This window comes from Oncorhynchus tshawytscha, linkage group LG05, assembly GCF_018296145.1.
Source record: "Oncorhynchus tshawytscha isolate Ot180627B linkage group LG05, Otsh_v2.0, whole genome shotgun sequence".
NCBI lineage: Eukaryota > Metazoa > Chordata > Actinopteri > Salmoniformes > Salmonidae > Oncorhynchus > Oncorhynchus tshawytscha.
In genome coordinates, this window is record NC_056433.1 from 19,589,288 (window position 1) to 19,605,976 (window position 16,689).

Consider the following 16,689-nt stretch of genomic DNA (forward strand, 5'->3'; position numbering starts at 1 on the left):
GCAGGTACCCAGATTTGAGTCCCATTTGAAATGTGTTGTAAAGCAGAGCATAGAGTGGATCATGTGACTGAAAAGCATGACATGCAGATCAGGAAGCAGAGTGACATATTTGAGGCATTGAGGAGTTTTACTATAAATACTTGGCCTGTGATGGAGGATGTATTTAGATTCAAAGCAAAGTATCAAGTACTGTGTCTTTGGTGATCTCATTCTACATCTCATGAGTAGGGATGCTTAGCATCTATCTAAAGATATCACAGAGAAAGGCACACTCATTTCAGGGAGAAACCAATCAGAACAAATCACAGAGAAAGACCTACAAAACACTTGGTATCATTATGGGCTATTTCTATCATTCTGGACACCATTTCATATCTCCAACTGATCCCTTTATTAGTTACTCTAACCCACCAGCTCTGTTTGTAACATTTATATGGATTGGCTATTTGAATTAAACTATTAATCCTTGGTATATGCAATATTTTACATTTGATTCAGGAGTACATTGCCTTGGTCCGTACAATTGACCTTATTTTAGCTCCCCAAAAATGTAATACTTCCAGATCAACTGTAATGTCAATACCATTGTAAAGCACAATTTCTCCCCTTTCCAACAGAATCATTTACATGACCCCACGCTGCCCATTTCTGCATGATTCAAGAAGGCACTGAGCCCCGTCGGGTCTTTTTAAAAATGGAAGGTGAGGTAGCGAAATTCATGCGTAATAGTGAGAAGGAGAGATGTTGTGTGGGAAAATTGCTTTTTTTCACTCGTTCTGTCCAACTTATCACCTTATCGCCTCTAAAATGTTAATAAAACACTATAAAGAGTTTATATAATGTGTCATTACATACCTATTTGAAGGTTTGTGTTGAATTATAATTGGGTTTTTAGGGCGGTGCTAAAGTGATCTTAGAAGTAAACAGCGGGTTTGAGAATGAGGATTACATGCAATGATGACGCAAAAAATGACTAGGTATCCCCCTTACCCCCGTCACTGTCCATTTCTTGTTTTTAAATGATGAGAGAAGTGCTACACCTGGTGGAGAGAGATTGTAAGACAGAAATAGTTGCTTTATGCGTGCTGTACATTAAGACATGACACGTCACGATGTAACGGAGGTTCCGTTTTTTCAACTTTTCTCCAATACCAGAGAGCCATTACCATGTCGATCAATGCTTGAATAGAAACCTAGTTCACACCCCCAATTTTGAAGTCAACACAGTCCCATTAGTTTTCTTTGTAGCCTCGTTTGAATGTTGCGGTGGCGCACATTTGTACGGAATGGGGTGAGTTTACGTTATATAGCTATCTGCCAAACTTGTCGTTTTTTCACTTTTAATACATTTACCAACATCTTAGTTATTTCCTCGCTCAACTTTTTTCATTAAACCTTTTCTCCCCGGACGCTTTATCTGGGAATGGTTCTACAGGACCTCCACCAGCCGAAAAAGCTAAGTAGTAACATTAACACTATGCCATCTAATTGCAGTCAATGTACTAAAAATGTACAAGAGAACTATATCCTTATGGTGAGGATAGCCGTGTTGCAAGCACAGCTTCTGATGCAATCGTTAGGCAAGGGCAATTTAAGTGTAGGAAAGGATGAAACAGCGTTTGTGCCACCAGTAAGTACAGATAGTAGTATAAACTCCACAGACCTACTCCAAAAGGATTTCGGAGCCATCATCAACTCAGTTGGTTTTGTATTCATTGCCACAGTAATACCCTAGATCTAGTTTGTCCTGTGGAATAAATATTGTGGATCTAAATATTTTCCTCATAATCCTGGACTATCGGACCACCATTTTATTATGTCTGCAATCGCAACAAATAATCTGCTCAGACCCCAAGGATCAGCAAATGCTGTGCTATAAATTCTCAGACAACCCAAAGATTTCTAAATGCCCTTCCAGACTCCCTCCACCTACCAAAGGACGTCGGAGTACAAAAATTTGTTAACCACCTGACTCAGGATCTTAATTTAACTTTAAGTAATACCCTAGATGCAGTCGCACCCCTAAAAACCTTTGTCACAAGAAATTTGCTCCCTGGTATACAGAAAACACTGAGCCCTTGAAGCAAGATTCCAGAAAATTGGAACGGAAATGGTGCTCCACCAAACTGGAAGTATTCCGACTAGCTTGGAAAGACAGTACCGTGCAGTATCGAAGAGCCCTCACTGCTGCTCGATCATCCCATTTTTACAACCTAATTGAGGAGAATAAGAACAATACAAAATGTATTTTTGAAACTGTCGCAAAGCTAACTAAAAAGCAGCATTCAACAAGAGAGGATAGCTTTCACTTCAGCAGTGATAAATTCATGAACTTCTTTGATGAAAAGATCATGATCATTAGAAAGCAAATTACAGACATACTTTGAATCTGCATATTTCTCCAAAGCTCAGTTGTCCTTAGTCTGCACAGAACTGCAAGGACCTAGGATCAATGGAGACACTCAAGTTTTTTAATCCTGTATCTCTTGACACATTCATGAAAATAGTCATGGCCTCTAAACTGTCAAGCTGCATACTGGACCCTATTCCAACTAAACTACTGAAAGATCTATTTCCTGTGCTTGGCACTTCTATGTTGAACATACTAAACGGCTCTCTATCCACCGGATGTGTACCAAACTCACTAAAAGTGGCAGTAATAAAGCCTCTCTTGAAAAAGCCGAACCTTGACCCAGAAAATATAAAAAACTATCGGCCTATATCGAATCTCCCATTCCTCTCAAAAAAAATAAAGCTGTTGCGCAGCAACTCACTCCCTTCCTGAATACAAACAATGTATACGAAATGCTTCAGTCTGGATTTAGACCCCATCACAGCACTGAGACTGCACTCGTGAATGTGGTAAATTACCTTTTGATTGCGTCAGACCAAGGCCCTGCATCTGTCCTCATGCTCCTAGACCTTAGCACTGCTTTTGACACCATCGATGACCACATTCTTTTGGAGAGATTAGAAACCTTAATTGGTCTACATGGCATATGTTCTTTCCTGGTTTAGATATTATCTGTCTGAAGATATCAATTTGTCTCAGTGGATGGTTTGTCCTGTGTTACAGACATAAGGACGTCGATGGAGGCAAATGTTTTACTTTTAATCTCAGACAAAACAGAGATGCTAGTTCTAGGTCCCAAGAAACAAAGAGATCTGCTGTTGGATCTGACAATTCATCTTGATGGTTGTACAGTCGTCTCAAATAAAACTATGAAGGACCTCTGCATTACTCTGGACCCTGATCTCTCTGACGAAAATATCAAGAATATTTCAAGGACAGCTTTTTTCCATCTTTGTAACATTGCAGAAATCAGAAACTTGTTGTGCAAAAATGATGCAGAAAATGCTTTTGTCACTTCTAGATTAGACTACTGGATTAAGCACAAAATACACTTCAGTTAGTGCTAAACATGGCTGCTGGAATCCTGACTAGAACAAAAACAATTATCATATTACTCCAGTGCTAGCCTCTCTACATTGGCTTCCTGTTAAGGCTAGGGCTGATTAAGGATTTACTGAGTGACACAGACTCGGTCTCGACCTTTAAGTCTTTATTGAAGATTCTTCTCTTCAGTAGGTCCTATGATTGAGTGTGGTCCAGGGGTGCGAAGGTGAATGGCAAAGGCACTAGAGCGACGAACTGCCCTTGTTGCCTCTGCCTGGCCGGCTCCCCTCTCTCCACTGGGATTCTCTGCCTCTGAACCTATTACTATCACTGGCTTACAAGTGCTCTTTCATGCCGTCAATAGGAGGGGTGCCTCACTTGAGTGGGTTGAGTCGACATGATCTTCCTGTCCGGTTTTGCGCTCCCCTAAAGGCATGTGCGGTGGAGGAGATCTTCGTGGGCTAGTCTCTGCCTTGTCTCAGGGTAGTAAATTGGTGGTCTGTTGATATCCCTCTAGTGGTGTGGGGGCTGTGCTTTGGTAAAGTGGCTGGGGTAATCCTGCCTGGTTGGCCCTGTACGGGGGTATCGTCGGACAGGGCCACAGTGTCCCCCGACCAACCCGTCTCAGATTCCAGTGTCTGTGCTGCAATAGTCTATTTATCTGGTGTCCTGTACAAATGTAAGCATGCTCCCTCTAATTCTCTCTCTCTCCCTCTCCCTCTCCCGGAGGACCTAGGGTCATGCCTCAGGACTACCTGACCTGATGACCCCTGGCTGTCCCCAGTCCACCTGGTTGTGCTGCTGCTCCCGTTTCAACTGTTCTGCCTGTGGCTAGGGAACCCTGACCTGTTCACTGGATGTGTTACCTTGTCCCGGACCTGCTGTTTTCGACTCTCTACTGCACCTGCTGTCTCGACCTCTGAATGATCGGCTATGAAAAGGCTAAGCCAACTGACATTTACTCCTGAGGTACTGACCTGTTGCACCCTCTACAACCACTGTGATTATTATTTGACCCTGCTGGTTATATATGAACATTTGAACATCTTGAAGAACAATCTGGGATTAAATGGCCATGTACTCTTATAATCTCCACCCGTGTGTAACGCTCCGGGTGTCGTGGGTGTGGAGTCAGACGCAGGAAACAGAGAGTGCGATGCTGTGCTCTTTAATGCACCAAAACGCAACACAGTGTGCTCACAACCAAAAATACACGACCAGGAACAAACACGTTCCTCTACTACCAAACAGAAGGTCACAATAATTAATCCCGCACAAAGAACCAGGCGGGCCGGCTGACTAATAAAGCCTCTCTAATTATACCCAACACAAAACAGGTGTACTCAATAAACACATAAGGAGGGGGAGGAAAGAATCAGTGGCAGTTAGTAGGCCGGCGACGACGACTGCCGAGCGCCACCCGAACGTGAAGGGGAGCCACCCTGGGGGTATGATATATAGACCCTACTGATAAGAATCTTAAGGGGTGTCAATAATTTGGACCCCTACATTAAAATGTTTTTTTTTTAAGTATTACTTGTTAAACTAAGCATCTTTCTCTGAGCAATTGTAGTAGTATAAAATAAAACAATTTCCCATTTTTTTGGAGCATACAATATACTGTAGCTCAGTATTTTAATTATTTATTTTATACAGTAATTTCTGCTCATCTTTATCAAGGGTGTCAATCATTTCGAATCCCACTGTATTTACTTGACACCCCTGTTTCAGACCCCACAAAATGATTGACACCCCTGTTTTCAATACCTTTCAATATCTCACCTTGCCGAGGATAACATCACAAAGCCTTTTTCTACAATGTTTTATGAGATTAGTGAATGTGTTGGGAGGGATCTTAGACAATTCCTTAACAAAGAATATTTCCATATCCTTGATATCCTTTGTCTGTGCTTATGGACTGCCCTCTTCAATTCAAGTCTGGCATCTGAGATGGCCATGTCAATTTCAACAATTTCTTTGTGGATTTTAGTACTTATAGTTATTGTCTTGCTAGAAGATCCACTTGCGGCCAAGTGTAAGTCTCCTGGCAGAGGCAACCAGGTTTTTGGCTAAAATTTCGTGGTACTTAATAAAGTTCATGATTCCGTTGACCTTAACAAGGGCCTTAGGACCAGCAGAAGCAAAATAGCCCAATAACCTCAGAGATTCAGAAGTGTGGCTCCCGAGTGGCGCAGCGGTCTAAGGCTCTGCATCTCAGTGCTAGAGGCATCACTACAGACTCTGGTTTGATTCCAGGCTGTATCACAACTGGCCGTGATTGGGCGGCGCACAATTGGCTCAGTGTCATTTTGGCCAGGATAGGCCGTCATGGTAAATAAAACATATTTTTTATCACCACCATATTTTACAGTAGGTATGAGATACTTTTCTACATATGCTTCTATTTCTCAACGCCAAACCCACCACTTGTGTGCGTGGCCAAAGATATCTATTTTCATTTCATCTGAACATAGCACTGGTTCCAATCGAAGTGCCAATGCCGTGTATCAAACTCCAGGCAGTGCTATGGTCAGATGACATGTTCATTTTAAAAAATCCACACAGTTGAGTGTTACTTAATAAAATGTAATTTATTGTTGCTTATTCATGGAAAATATTTTCGGAAATACCCAAGGGGATGTGTTTTGCCATTACATTTATTTTTCAATTCAACTCATCAATATGCAGATTTTTTCAATTCAGCACACAAGTATGAATTATTTTTATGGTGTTTCATACCCCACCTCTCAGCCATGCAGGTGCTGATATAACCACTCACCTCAGCACCATTGAGGATGATCAAACTTTGAAAAGTATCATTCCAATTTTAAAGTTTGTATGTGAAGTAATTAGTTCTTCCTTGTGTAAAGCAAGCAATTTTATCAATAATACCAGCAGGACTCTTATGTGGAACCTACAGTAAATCACAACACTGTGTTGTTCTCTATGGGGACTGGGGAGAGACTGCTCTTTTACAGACATGATAAGGTCAATGATCAGAGAGATTACGTCATATGATATGATTGCCAATTTCATTGGTCACAAGGCCATCCAATCAGTTAGTTTACTTTCAAATATGGGTGATCCAAATGCACCTTGAGCCTGGACTATTTATATTTACTGATGTGGTAATAGATTACACAAAATACACAGAACATCATTGCGTATCCCTTTCGAGTTACTAGGAATTTTATCAGATGACTCAAAATCTAAAGAAGGAAACACTCATCATGGACACAAAGTTTATTTGTAGGTTATTTTTTGTGGCAAAGGTTATACTGTTGGTTAGATAAATGTGTGTAAAGTACCTTGTGTATTGTTTAACTAGGAACAGTGCATTTGGAAAGTGTTCAGACCCCTTGACTTTTTCCTAATTTTATTATTTATTTTTATTCTAAAATATATTTTTTTAATGTCCCTTATCAATCTACATACAATAAACCATAAACACAAAGCAAAAACTGGTTTAAGAAATGTTTGCTAATTTAAAAAAAATGTAAATATTATATTTGCATAAGCATTCAGACCCTTTACTCAGTACTTTGTTGACACACCTTTGGCAGCGATTACAGCCTCGAGTCTTCTTGGGTATGATGTTACAAGATTGACACACCTGTATTTGGGGAGTTTCTCCCATTCTTCTCTGCAGATCCTCTCAAGCTCTGTCAGGTTGGATGGGGAGAATCGCTGCTTAGCTATTTTCAGGTCTCTCCAGAGATGTTTGATTGGGTTCATGTCCGGGCTCTGGCTGGGCCACTCAAGGACATTCGGAGACTTGTCCCAAAGCCCCTCCTGCATTGTCTTGGCTGTGTGCTTAGGGTTGTTGTCCTCCTGGAAGGTGAACCTTTGCCCCAGTTCGAGGTCCTGATTGCTCTGGAGCAGGTTTTCATCAAGGATCTCTCTGTACTTTACTCTGTTCATATTTCCCTCGATCCTGACTAGTCTCCCAGTCCCTGTCATTGAAAAACATTCCCACAGCATGATGCTGCCAACACCATTTTTTATTTTAAAAATGATTTAACCTTTATTTAACCAGGTAGGCCAGTTGAGAACAAGTTCTCATTTACAACTGCGACCTGGCCAAGATAAAGCAAAGCAGTGCGACAAAAAACAAAACAAAAACAGAGTTACACATGGGATAAACAAAAGTACAGTCAATAACACAATAGAAAAATCTATCTACAGTGTGTGCAAATGTAGTGTGGAGGTAAGGCAATAAATAGGCCATAGTAATTACAATTTATAATTTAGCAAATTAACACTGGAGTGATAGATGTGCAGAGGATGATGTGCAAGTAGAAATACTGGTGTGCAAAAGAGCAAAAAAAGTAAATAAAAACAATATGGGGATGAGGTAGGTAGTTGGATGGGCTATTTACAGATGGGCTGTGTACAGCTGCAGCGATCGGTAATCTGCTAGGACAGCTGATGCTTAAAGTTAGTGAGGGAGATATAAGTCTCCAACTTCAGCGATTTTTGCAATTTTTTTCCAGTCATTGGCAGCAGAGAGCTGGAAGGAAAGGTGGCCAAAGGAGGTGTTGGCTTTGGGGATGACCAGTGAGATATACCTGCTGGAGCGCGTGCTATGGGTGGGTGTTGCTATGGTGACCAGTTTTCCATAGGGATGGTGTCCGTTTTCCTCTAGACGTGACGCTTGGCATTCAGGCCAAAGAGTTCAATCTTGGTTCTATCAGACCAGACAATCTTGTTTCTCACGGTCTGCGAATCTTTAGGTGACTTTTGGCAAACTCCAAGGGGGCAGTCATGTGCCTTTTACTGAGGAGTGGCTTCCGTCTGGCCACTCTACTGTACCATAAAGGCCTGATTGGTGGAGTGCTGCAGAGACAGTTGTCCTTCTGGAAGGTTCTACAGCTGTGTTTGTCAGACCATGAGACATCCCGAAAATCGGTCTTCTCACTAAAATGTATGTAGTGTTTTCGTGAGAAGGGGAGACTCTCACGAACATGATTCTTTTTCCGTTTTGCTCTAAGACCCCCACACATTTCACGGGACACGTCTGAAGGTAACCCATACAAATGAATGGAAGTATGGAGGTAGTTTTGTGTGAACTAAAACAATGTGTCCAAAAAAAACAAAAATATATCCTGAACTTTCTTATATCTCCTAGTTAAAGGACAGATACTTCCAAACCGTATTCCTTATTTATTTGCTTTTGACTCTCTTTTTTCACATTTTTGATAGTGTTATTGAATTTGTTTCTATGGGCTATTGCAGTAAAGGCCAAATTCAATTCTTTATCAAATCATTTTTTATATAATATAAGAAAATTCAAAACCTAATATTCAAAATCAAATATCTAAATGATCCATGGTATGACCATCTTAAAACAATTTCCATATGTCAGGTTAGTACCCCCAAATATGTGTTTGTTATTCAAAGACATGTAATGGTGTGATGCAATAGAACGTGTCAAATTAGAGACTGTTAACTTGAGGCCACTCATTATGTCAGTCCCTGTTTGCAGTTTCTCCAATGGTAAACTCTACCTCTGGCCCTCACCAGTCATGATGTTCACACCTGCCCAACCAGGGGACTCATTAACTCCTAACACAGCCAGATGTCTAACTGTCTGTTTTGACAACCAGGTGCATTAGCCACGTTTCATACAACACAGGTGAATGAACAAACATCTAGTTTTGCTCTAGAAGCTGATCCTTCCCACAGGCTTTTTAAAAGTTGTTTGGACAACTTGTGTATATTGCATCACTGAATGTGTTCTATGGTTAATCAACAATGTTATCAATCTACACTTGATTTGACTAACATAACACAGTGTTTCCCTATTAACTAAATGTTCTAGCTCCATCTTTTAGGGTCAGGCAGCACATCATCCACAAGTAAATGTATGTATATGTTGCACATACATTTAACAGCAGCACAGTTAATTCACTCTGGGAACCCCAAGCCCTCATGCAGGACAGTTTGGCTCAGTTCATCCTAGAGACAACAGTGTCTACCCTCACATTTATCTTAGCCTAGCCTACTGTTAGCTGACCTTGGAAAACATTGCAAAGTAAACATAGACAAGCATTAACAAACGGGAATCACACAGGGGAGTAAAAATCAAATCAAATCAAATTGTGTTGGACACATATACATATTTAGCAGATGTTATTGCGGGTGTAGCGAAATGCTTGTGTTCCTAGCTCCAACAGTGCAGTAGTATCTAACAATTCACAACAATACACAAAAATCTCAAAGTACATTTTTTAAAATTAAGAAATATATACTGTAAATATTAGGACGAGCAATGTCGGAGTGGCATTGACTAGAATACAGTATATACATATGTAAACAGTATGAAAACATTATTAAAGTGACCAGTGTTCCATTATTAAAGTGACCAGTGATTCCATGTCTATATACATAGGGCAGCAGCCTAAGGTGCAGGGTTGAGTAACCGGGTGGTAGCCGGCTAGTGACAGTGAACAAGTTCGGGGCAGGGTCGACAATGGCAGGCCAGGTATAGACAATGGTCGCGTTCCCCTGCTCTGACGTTGCATGCATCAACCAATGGTTGCGTGCCATGTCATCGACTGTGTCATTGACTGACAGATTGCTATAACATATGATCAGTGGTGTAAAGTACTTAAAGATGCACTATGCAGAAATCGCTTCGTCATTTCCTGGTTGCTAAGATTTTACTCCATACATTTTCCCTGACACCCAAACATACTCGTTACATTTTGAATGCTTAGCAGGACAGGAAAATGGTCCAATTCACTCACTTATCAAGAGAACATCTCTGGTCATCCCATAATCTTTTTGGGTGGCAGGGTAGCCTAGTTGTTAGAGTGTTGGACTAGTAACCGGAAGGTTGTGAGTTCAAACCCCCGAGCTGACAAATCTGTCGTTCTGCCCCTGAACAGGCAGTTAAGTTAACCCACTGTTCCCAGGCCGTCATTGAAAATAAGAATGTGTTCTTAACTGACTTGCCTGGTTAAATAAAGGTAAAATTTAAAAAAAAATGTTTGTCTGTAAATGAAGTTGGAGTATGTGCCTTGCTATCTGTAAATTTAAAAAACAAGAAAATTGTGTCTTCTTGTTTGCTTAATATAAAGAATTTAAAATGAGTAATACTTTTATTTTTGATACTTAAGTATATTTTAGCAATTACATTTACTTTTGATACTTAAGTATATTTAAAACAAGAATACTTTCACTCAAGTAGTATTTTACTGGGTGACTTTCACTTTTACTTGAGTCATTTTCTATTAAGGTACATTTACTTTTACGCAAGTATGAAAATGTGGTACTTTTCCCACTATTGCATATGTGGTTAGCTGATACTTAAAATACCTATCCAGGCATTGTAAGATCAGGCATGCGTCAGCAACCCCTGGGCAGAGGAACGTGCCCATGCGCTTTTAGAATAATGATGAAGCAATCACTGATGAATGAATGAAGCCTCTTACATCTCTATAGATCACGTTTGCTGATGGCTGATGTCTCTGTCCGTCTATGAACATTGATTGGTTGTTTCTCTGACTTCTGTCCTATGGCTCTTCAAAAGTACAGAGTGGACAGAAAACCACATGATGAGAAATAGTGATTACAGTGGATTTACCCCCACTGGTACCTCTTCTCTGTCATGTGGCTTTGTAAGTCCAAAGTGCATTGCCCAGTCCAGTACAAAAGGGGGGATCTGTTACTTATTTAGGTGTGCAGTTAGTAAGGTAGCCAGCATGCAGTGCATCTGGACCCTCTCCCTGCTTCAGCTAGTTGCCCTGTGGGCCAACGCAGCAGTGGTCACTGAAAATGGCCTCCCCATCCTCTGGGACCAGGCACCCAGCCAGCTGTCAGAACTGCCTCAGGTGGACAACTTGGTCACAATCAACCCCTGGAACTACCTGCAGAGGATGAGTCTGTATAGGATACTGGTGGGATCCACAGACAAGTACATGGCCTCCATGGGAACCAATGAGACTGACAGTCTGTTCTGGGGCCTGCCTCTGCAGATGGGCTGGAAACTCAGATCAGGTATGTTGGGCAATCATTAAGTAGCTTTGAAAAGCCAAATACAGTGGAGTCTGAAATGATTGACACCCTTGATAAAGATGAGCAATAATGAATGTGTAAAATAAATAATTCAAATACTGAGCTATTTTGTATGCTCAAATAAATGGGAAATTATATTATTTATACCAATGCAATTGCTCAAAGAAAGATATGTTTAACAAGTAATACGTTCTTCTCTCAAACAGGTATGTGTCAAAATGATTGACACCCTTAAGATTCTTGTAATTAAAGATGTCAATTTTTTTTGTATTTGGGTGAAAGATCATACCCCGAAGACATGCTAACCTCCCCTGTTATTGGTAATGGTGAGAAGTCACCATGTCATGGGGGTATGATATAACATGCTAACCTCCCCTGTTATTGGTAACGGTGAGAAGTCACCATGTCATGGGGGTATGATATAACATGCTAACCTCCCCTGTTATTGGTAATGGTGAGAAGTCACCATGTCATGGGGATATGATATAACATGCTAACCTCCCCTGTTATTGGTAACGGTGAGAAGTCATCATGTCATGGGGGTATGATATAACATGCTAACCTCCCCTGTTATTGGTAACGGTGAGAAGTCATCATGTCATGGGGGTATGATATAACATGCTAACCTCCCCTGTTATTGGTAATGGTGAGAAGTCATCATGTCATGGGGTATGATATAACATGCTAACCTCCCCTGTTATTGGTAACGGTGAGAAGTCATCATGTCATGGGGGTATGATATAACATGCTAACCTCCCTGTTATTGGTAACGGTGAGAAGTCATCATGTCATGGGGGTATGATATAACATGCTAACCTCCCTGTTATTGGTAACGGTGAGAAGTCATCATGTCATGGGGGTATGATATAACATGCTAACCTCCCCTGTTATTGGTAACGGTGAGAAGTCATCATGTCATGGGGGTATGATATAACATGCTAACCTCCCCTGTTATTGGTAACGGTGAGAAGTCATCATGTCATGGGGGTATGATATAACATGCTAACCTCCCCTGTTATTGGTAACGGTGAGAAGTCACCATGTCATGGGGGTATGATATAACATGCTAACCTCCCCTGTTATTGGTAACGGTGAGAAGTCATCATGTCATGGGGGTATGATATAACATGCTAACCTCCCTGTTATTGGTAACGGTGAGAAGTCATCATGTCATGGGGTATGATATAACATGCTAACCTCCCCTGTTATTGGTAACGGTGAGAAGTCATCATGTCATGGGGTATGATATAACATGCTAACCTCCCCTGTTATTGGTAACGGTGAGAAGTCATCATGTCATGGGGGTATGATATAACATGCTAACCTCCCCTGTTATTGGTAACGGTGAGAAGTCACCATGTCATGGGGGTATGATATAACATGCTAACCTCCCCTGTTATTGGTAACGGTGAGAAGTCATCATGTCATGGGGGTATGATATAACATGCTAACCTCCCCTGTGCCTCTGTAAATTTCTCACTCATCATTATTCACTATTCATTCAGGATTATGCATCGTCATGGTAGCGTCCACATGTAGAAGTGCTCAGAAACATATTCTATTCTTATTTTGGAGTCACTTTTATTATAAATGACACAATACATTATTTACCATTAATTTCTCAGCATTTTAATTATTGATTTTATACAGTCAATATTGCTCATCTTTATCAAGGGTGCCACTGTACATACACATTGTCATGTAAACACTTATATGCACATTGTTTTTTGGTGGTACAGTACACCAATCATGTTGACTTTGTTCTGGGGCAGGAGTGAATACATTTCTCAAAGGTTTTCATGTGGAAATGAAAAGCAAAAGTGATGTGACCAGATGCGCTTCTGTTCCTATAGGACGGTTGGTTGACCCTACTGGCGCTACAACATGTGGAAAGGAAGGAGATCCCATGTGCATTTCTGCTACAAGCTGGTGGGCCTGTAAGTACAGTAGTGTTACACATATTCAACCATGCAGGCCATGTGTGTGGCCCTACATGTGCAGTTAAAGGTCCAATGCAGTCCTTTTTTATGTCAATATCAAATAATTTCTGGGGAACAATTAAGTACCTTACTGTAATATTTTTCCATTAAAATCTTCAAAAATATACAAAAATAGCTTTTTAGCAAAAGCATTTGCTAGGACTGTCTAGCAGAGGTCTGAGTAAAACTTGAAAACTAGCTGTTATTGGCAGAGATGTCTGGAACTCTTTTTGCTATAATGTAGGTCTATTAACTAATTTACCGCTTGGTGATGTTACCATGGAAAGCCTAGATTGTACTTTCAACGGGAAACTATCAGGAAATAACACTTTATCAGCTGTTGTACAATATAATACAAAAAAAATGGATTCTGACGGCACTAGACCTTTAACATTTACAGCTTGTCAATAAAATACCATTAGTAACCTCTCTGTCTGTTCAGGTGTGAACTACTACCTTTCAGTGATCCCGTTCCTGGCTGCTGTGCAGAAAGACGTGATTGGAGATGGTCTCATTCAGGTCCAGGTACAGGCACCAGCTGAGGCAGCAGAAGAGTACTGCACCTCCTACACAGAGTGCTCTACTAAGTATCCAGACCTTATGGCCAAGTGGGAAGAATTCTTCCAGGTATTTAATGAGCGTCTACTTTTCCCTATAGGAGGCATAATCTGTATGTTCCTTTAGTTGTGTAAGTTACTATTCATAAGTGACTCATTGGTGATTGCATAGAATGAATTGTTGGTCTTGGTTTTTAATATGCCACCATTCCATTCTAGACTCTGAAAGACGTGAGTGCATCTGAGATTTCTGACTTTGAGAAAAGGGACCAGATTCTGGGTGTCTATTGGGCAGGTCAACAGCTCTCTTTGAATAGTGCCTCAACCAGCTGCAGGGCAAAGTGAGTATGAACATATAGTATCATTCTGCAGGTCATCACCAGTTGTCAATGCACTGTTTGTCTTCCTTCATTGTTGGAACTCTGACAACAATATTTTTGTTTCATTTAAACACATGACTCTCAGTTCAAACTGTATGCTCTGTCCTCCAATCAGCTTTTGCCTCAATCTAACAAAATAACAACATTATTGGACGCAATCACTGAGTCACAATTGAGTCCTTACTGTACGTCCAAATCAAACCTTTGAACTTTATAGGATGAGCTACTATTCCAGCCCAGAGGTTTCATTCGCCAAAAACTGGATGAACTCTGCAGACTACGTAGCAGCAACATACTTCCAGTCCAACCTGAATAACTCTGTGCTGTTCATGAGCCCTCTGCCCAGCAGGGTGCTTCAGGAGGGGGATAGCGCCCCTAACATAGCTGACCTCAGCAAGGAGGAGAACCACACCCTCTATATCTTTGGCTGGATGACCAGAATGAACAGGATTCTGAGTGAGCACTTTTAGTCTCCCAAGACAAATATTCAGAAAATATAATGATATGTTTTGCTTGTATGATAAGTAGAGTGAAATATACATTTCAGAGTCAAATTGAGATGGTAGACAGATGCCAGTCTGTAACAATGTAGTCCAGGGCTCTCCAACCTTGTTCCTGGAGAGCTACCATCTTGTAGGTTTTCACTCCAACCCTATCTAGTGCACTTCATTCTAATAATTACCTGGTTGATAAGCTGAAACAGGTTATTTACAAATGGGGTTAGAGCGAAAACCAACCTACAGGAGGATAGCTTTCCAGGAACAGGATTGGAGAACCCTGATGTAGTCTGCAGTCTCCCTCTAGTGGTGAAATGTATGAAGTGCATTGAGAGATTGCGAGATCTACAGTAACACATCACTTGCATCAGGTTAAACCACATCCTTACACATTTTCCTGTTGCTTTCCTTATGACAGTGGGTTCTCTGGTGAGGATTTGGCGCTCAGCCATGTGCTCTGACAAGGCTCGGGAGAAGGGCCGGGAGCTCCTACAGGATCTGGTCCATGACCCTAAGTTTGCTGCTTCCACCTTCTTCTCTATTCTCAAAGAGATGACACGCAGCTGCTGAGGATTCAGCAAATCAGTCTGACACTCCAACTAGCTCAGTTTCAACCTGTCCCAAAGTTAACATCAGATGCCATTCATAATGATTAATTGTTAAATGTTTCTGAATACATTTCACACAGTAGTATTTACACATCCTGAGTTTTTGTAATTATTAATTTTCCACAGTAGGCAAATGTCCTTGTTGATTAACGTACAAACAATTTATTTCTTGTATCATGAATATAATAATACATTTAAATGGAAGAGTGGCTCAGTATAAAGAGCATAACATTTTGCTTGAAATATGAACATTTACAGCGCCTTCAGAAAGTATTCACACCACTTGACTTTTTCCACATTTTGTTGTGTTACAGACGGAATTTAAAATTAATTAAATGTATACATTTTTTTCACTGGCCTACACACAATACCCCATAATGTCAAAGTGGAATCATGCTTTTAGACATTTTTACAAAAGTATTCAACCCCTTTGTTATGGCAAGCCTAAATACGGTCAGGAATAAAAATGTGCTTAACAAGTCAGATAATAAGTTCATGGACTCACTATGTGTGCAATAATAGTGTTTAACATGATTTATGAATGACTACCTCATCTCTATACCCCACACATACAATTATCTGTAAGGTCCCTCAGTCGAGCAGTGAATTTCAAACTCAGATTCAACCACAAAGGCCGGGGAGGTTTTCCAATGCCTCGCAAAGGGCACCTATTGGTTAAAAAAAAAAACATAATTTAAAAATGACATTGTATATCCCTTTGAACATGGCTGTGTTAGGAGAAAACTGAGGATGAATCAACAACACTGTAGGTACTCCACAATACTAACCTAACTGACAGATTGAAAAGAAGGAAGCTTGTACAGAATAAAAAATATTCTAAAACATGTTTCCTGTTTGCAACAAGGCCCTAAAGTAATACAGCAGAAAATGTTGCAAAGCAATTAACTTTTTGTCCTGAATACAAAGTGTTATGTTTCAGGCAAATCCAATACAACACGTTACTGAGTACCACTCTCTGCATTTTCAAGCATAGTGGTGGCTGCATCATGTTATGGGTGTGCTTGTAATCTTTAAAGACGGGAGTTTGTACAGATACAAATAAATGGAATGGAGCTAAGCACAGACAAAATTGCAGAGGAAATCCTGGTTTAGTCTGCTTTCCACCAGACACTGGCAGATTAATTCACCTTTTAGCAGGACAATAACCTTAAACAAGGCCAAATATACACTGGAATTGCATACCAAGAAGACAGTGAATGTTCCATTCAAGCCAAGTTACAGTTTCAATTTA

The 16,689-nt window shown here is 40.6% G+C and overlaps 1 protein-coding gene across 1 annotated transcript; it reads left to right on the forward strand.

Moving 5' to 3' along the window:
* Positions 1-11,062: 11,062 nt before the first annotated feature.
* Positions 11,063-15,526, forward strand: LOC112250113 (protein LEG1 homolog). Its single transcript, XM_024419977.1, has 6 exons — positions 11,063-11,398; positions 13,270-13,353; positions 13,838-14,022; positions 14,172-14,293; positions 14,550-14,788; positions 15,248-15,526. Exons 1-6 carry the CDS (start codon positions 11,104-11,106, stop codon positions 15,397-15,399), a joined length of 1,077 nt encoding a protein of 358 aa, XP_024275745.1. The 5' UTR covers positions 11,063-11,103; the 3' UTR covers positions 15,400-15,526.
* The last annotated feature ends 1,163 nt before the right edge of the window (positions 15,527-16,689 follow it).

Bases quoted from the DNA above. Each gene is read 5' to 3' on its own strand.
- LOC112250113 (XM_024419977.1), top strand. From the start codon at position 11,104: ATGCAGTGCATCTGGACCCTCTCCCTGCTTCAGCTAGTTGCCCTGTGG. The intron at 14,023-14,171 runs GTATTTAATGAG...ATTCCATTCTAG, and splicing joins AGTGGGAAGAATTCTTCCAG to ACTCTGAAAGACGTGAGTGC. The intron at 14,294-14,549 runs GTGAGTATGAAC...TGAACTTTATAG, and splicing joins TCAACCAGCTGCAGGGCAAA to GATGAGCTACTATTCCAGCC.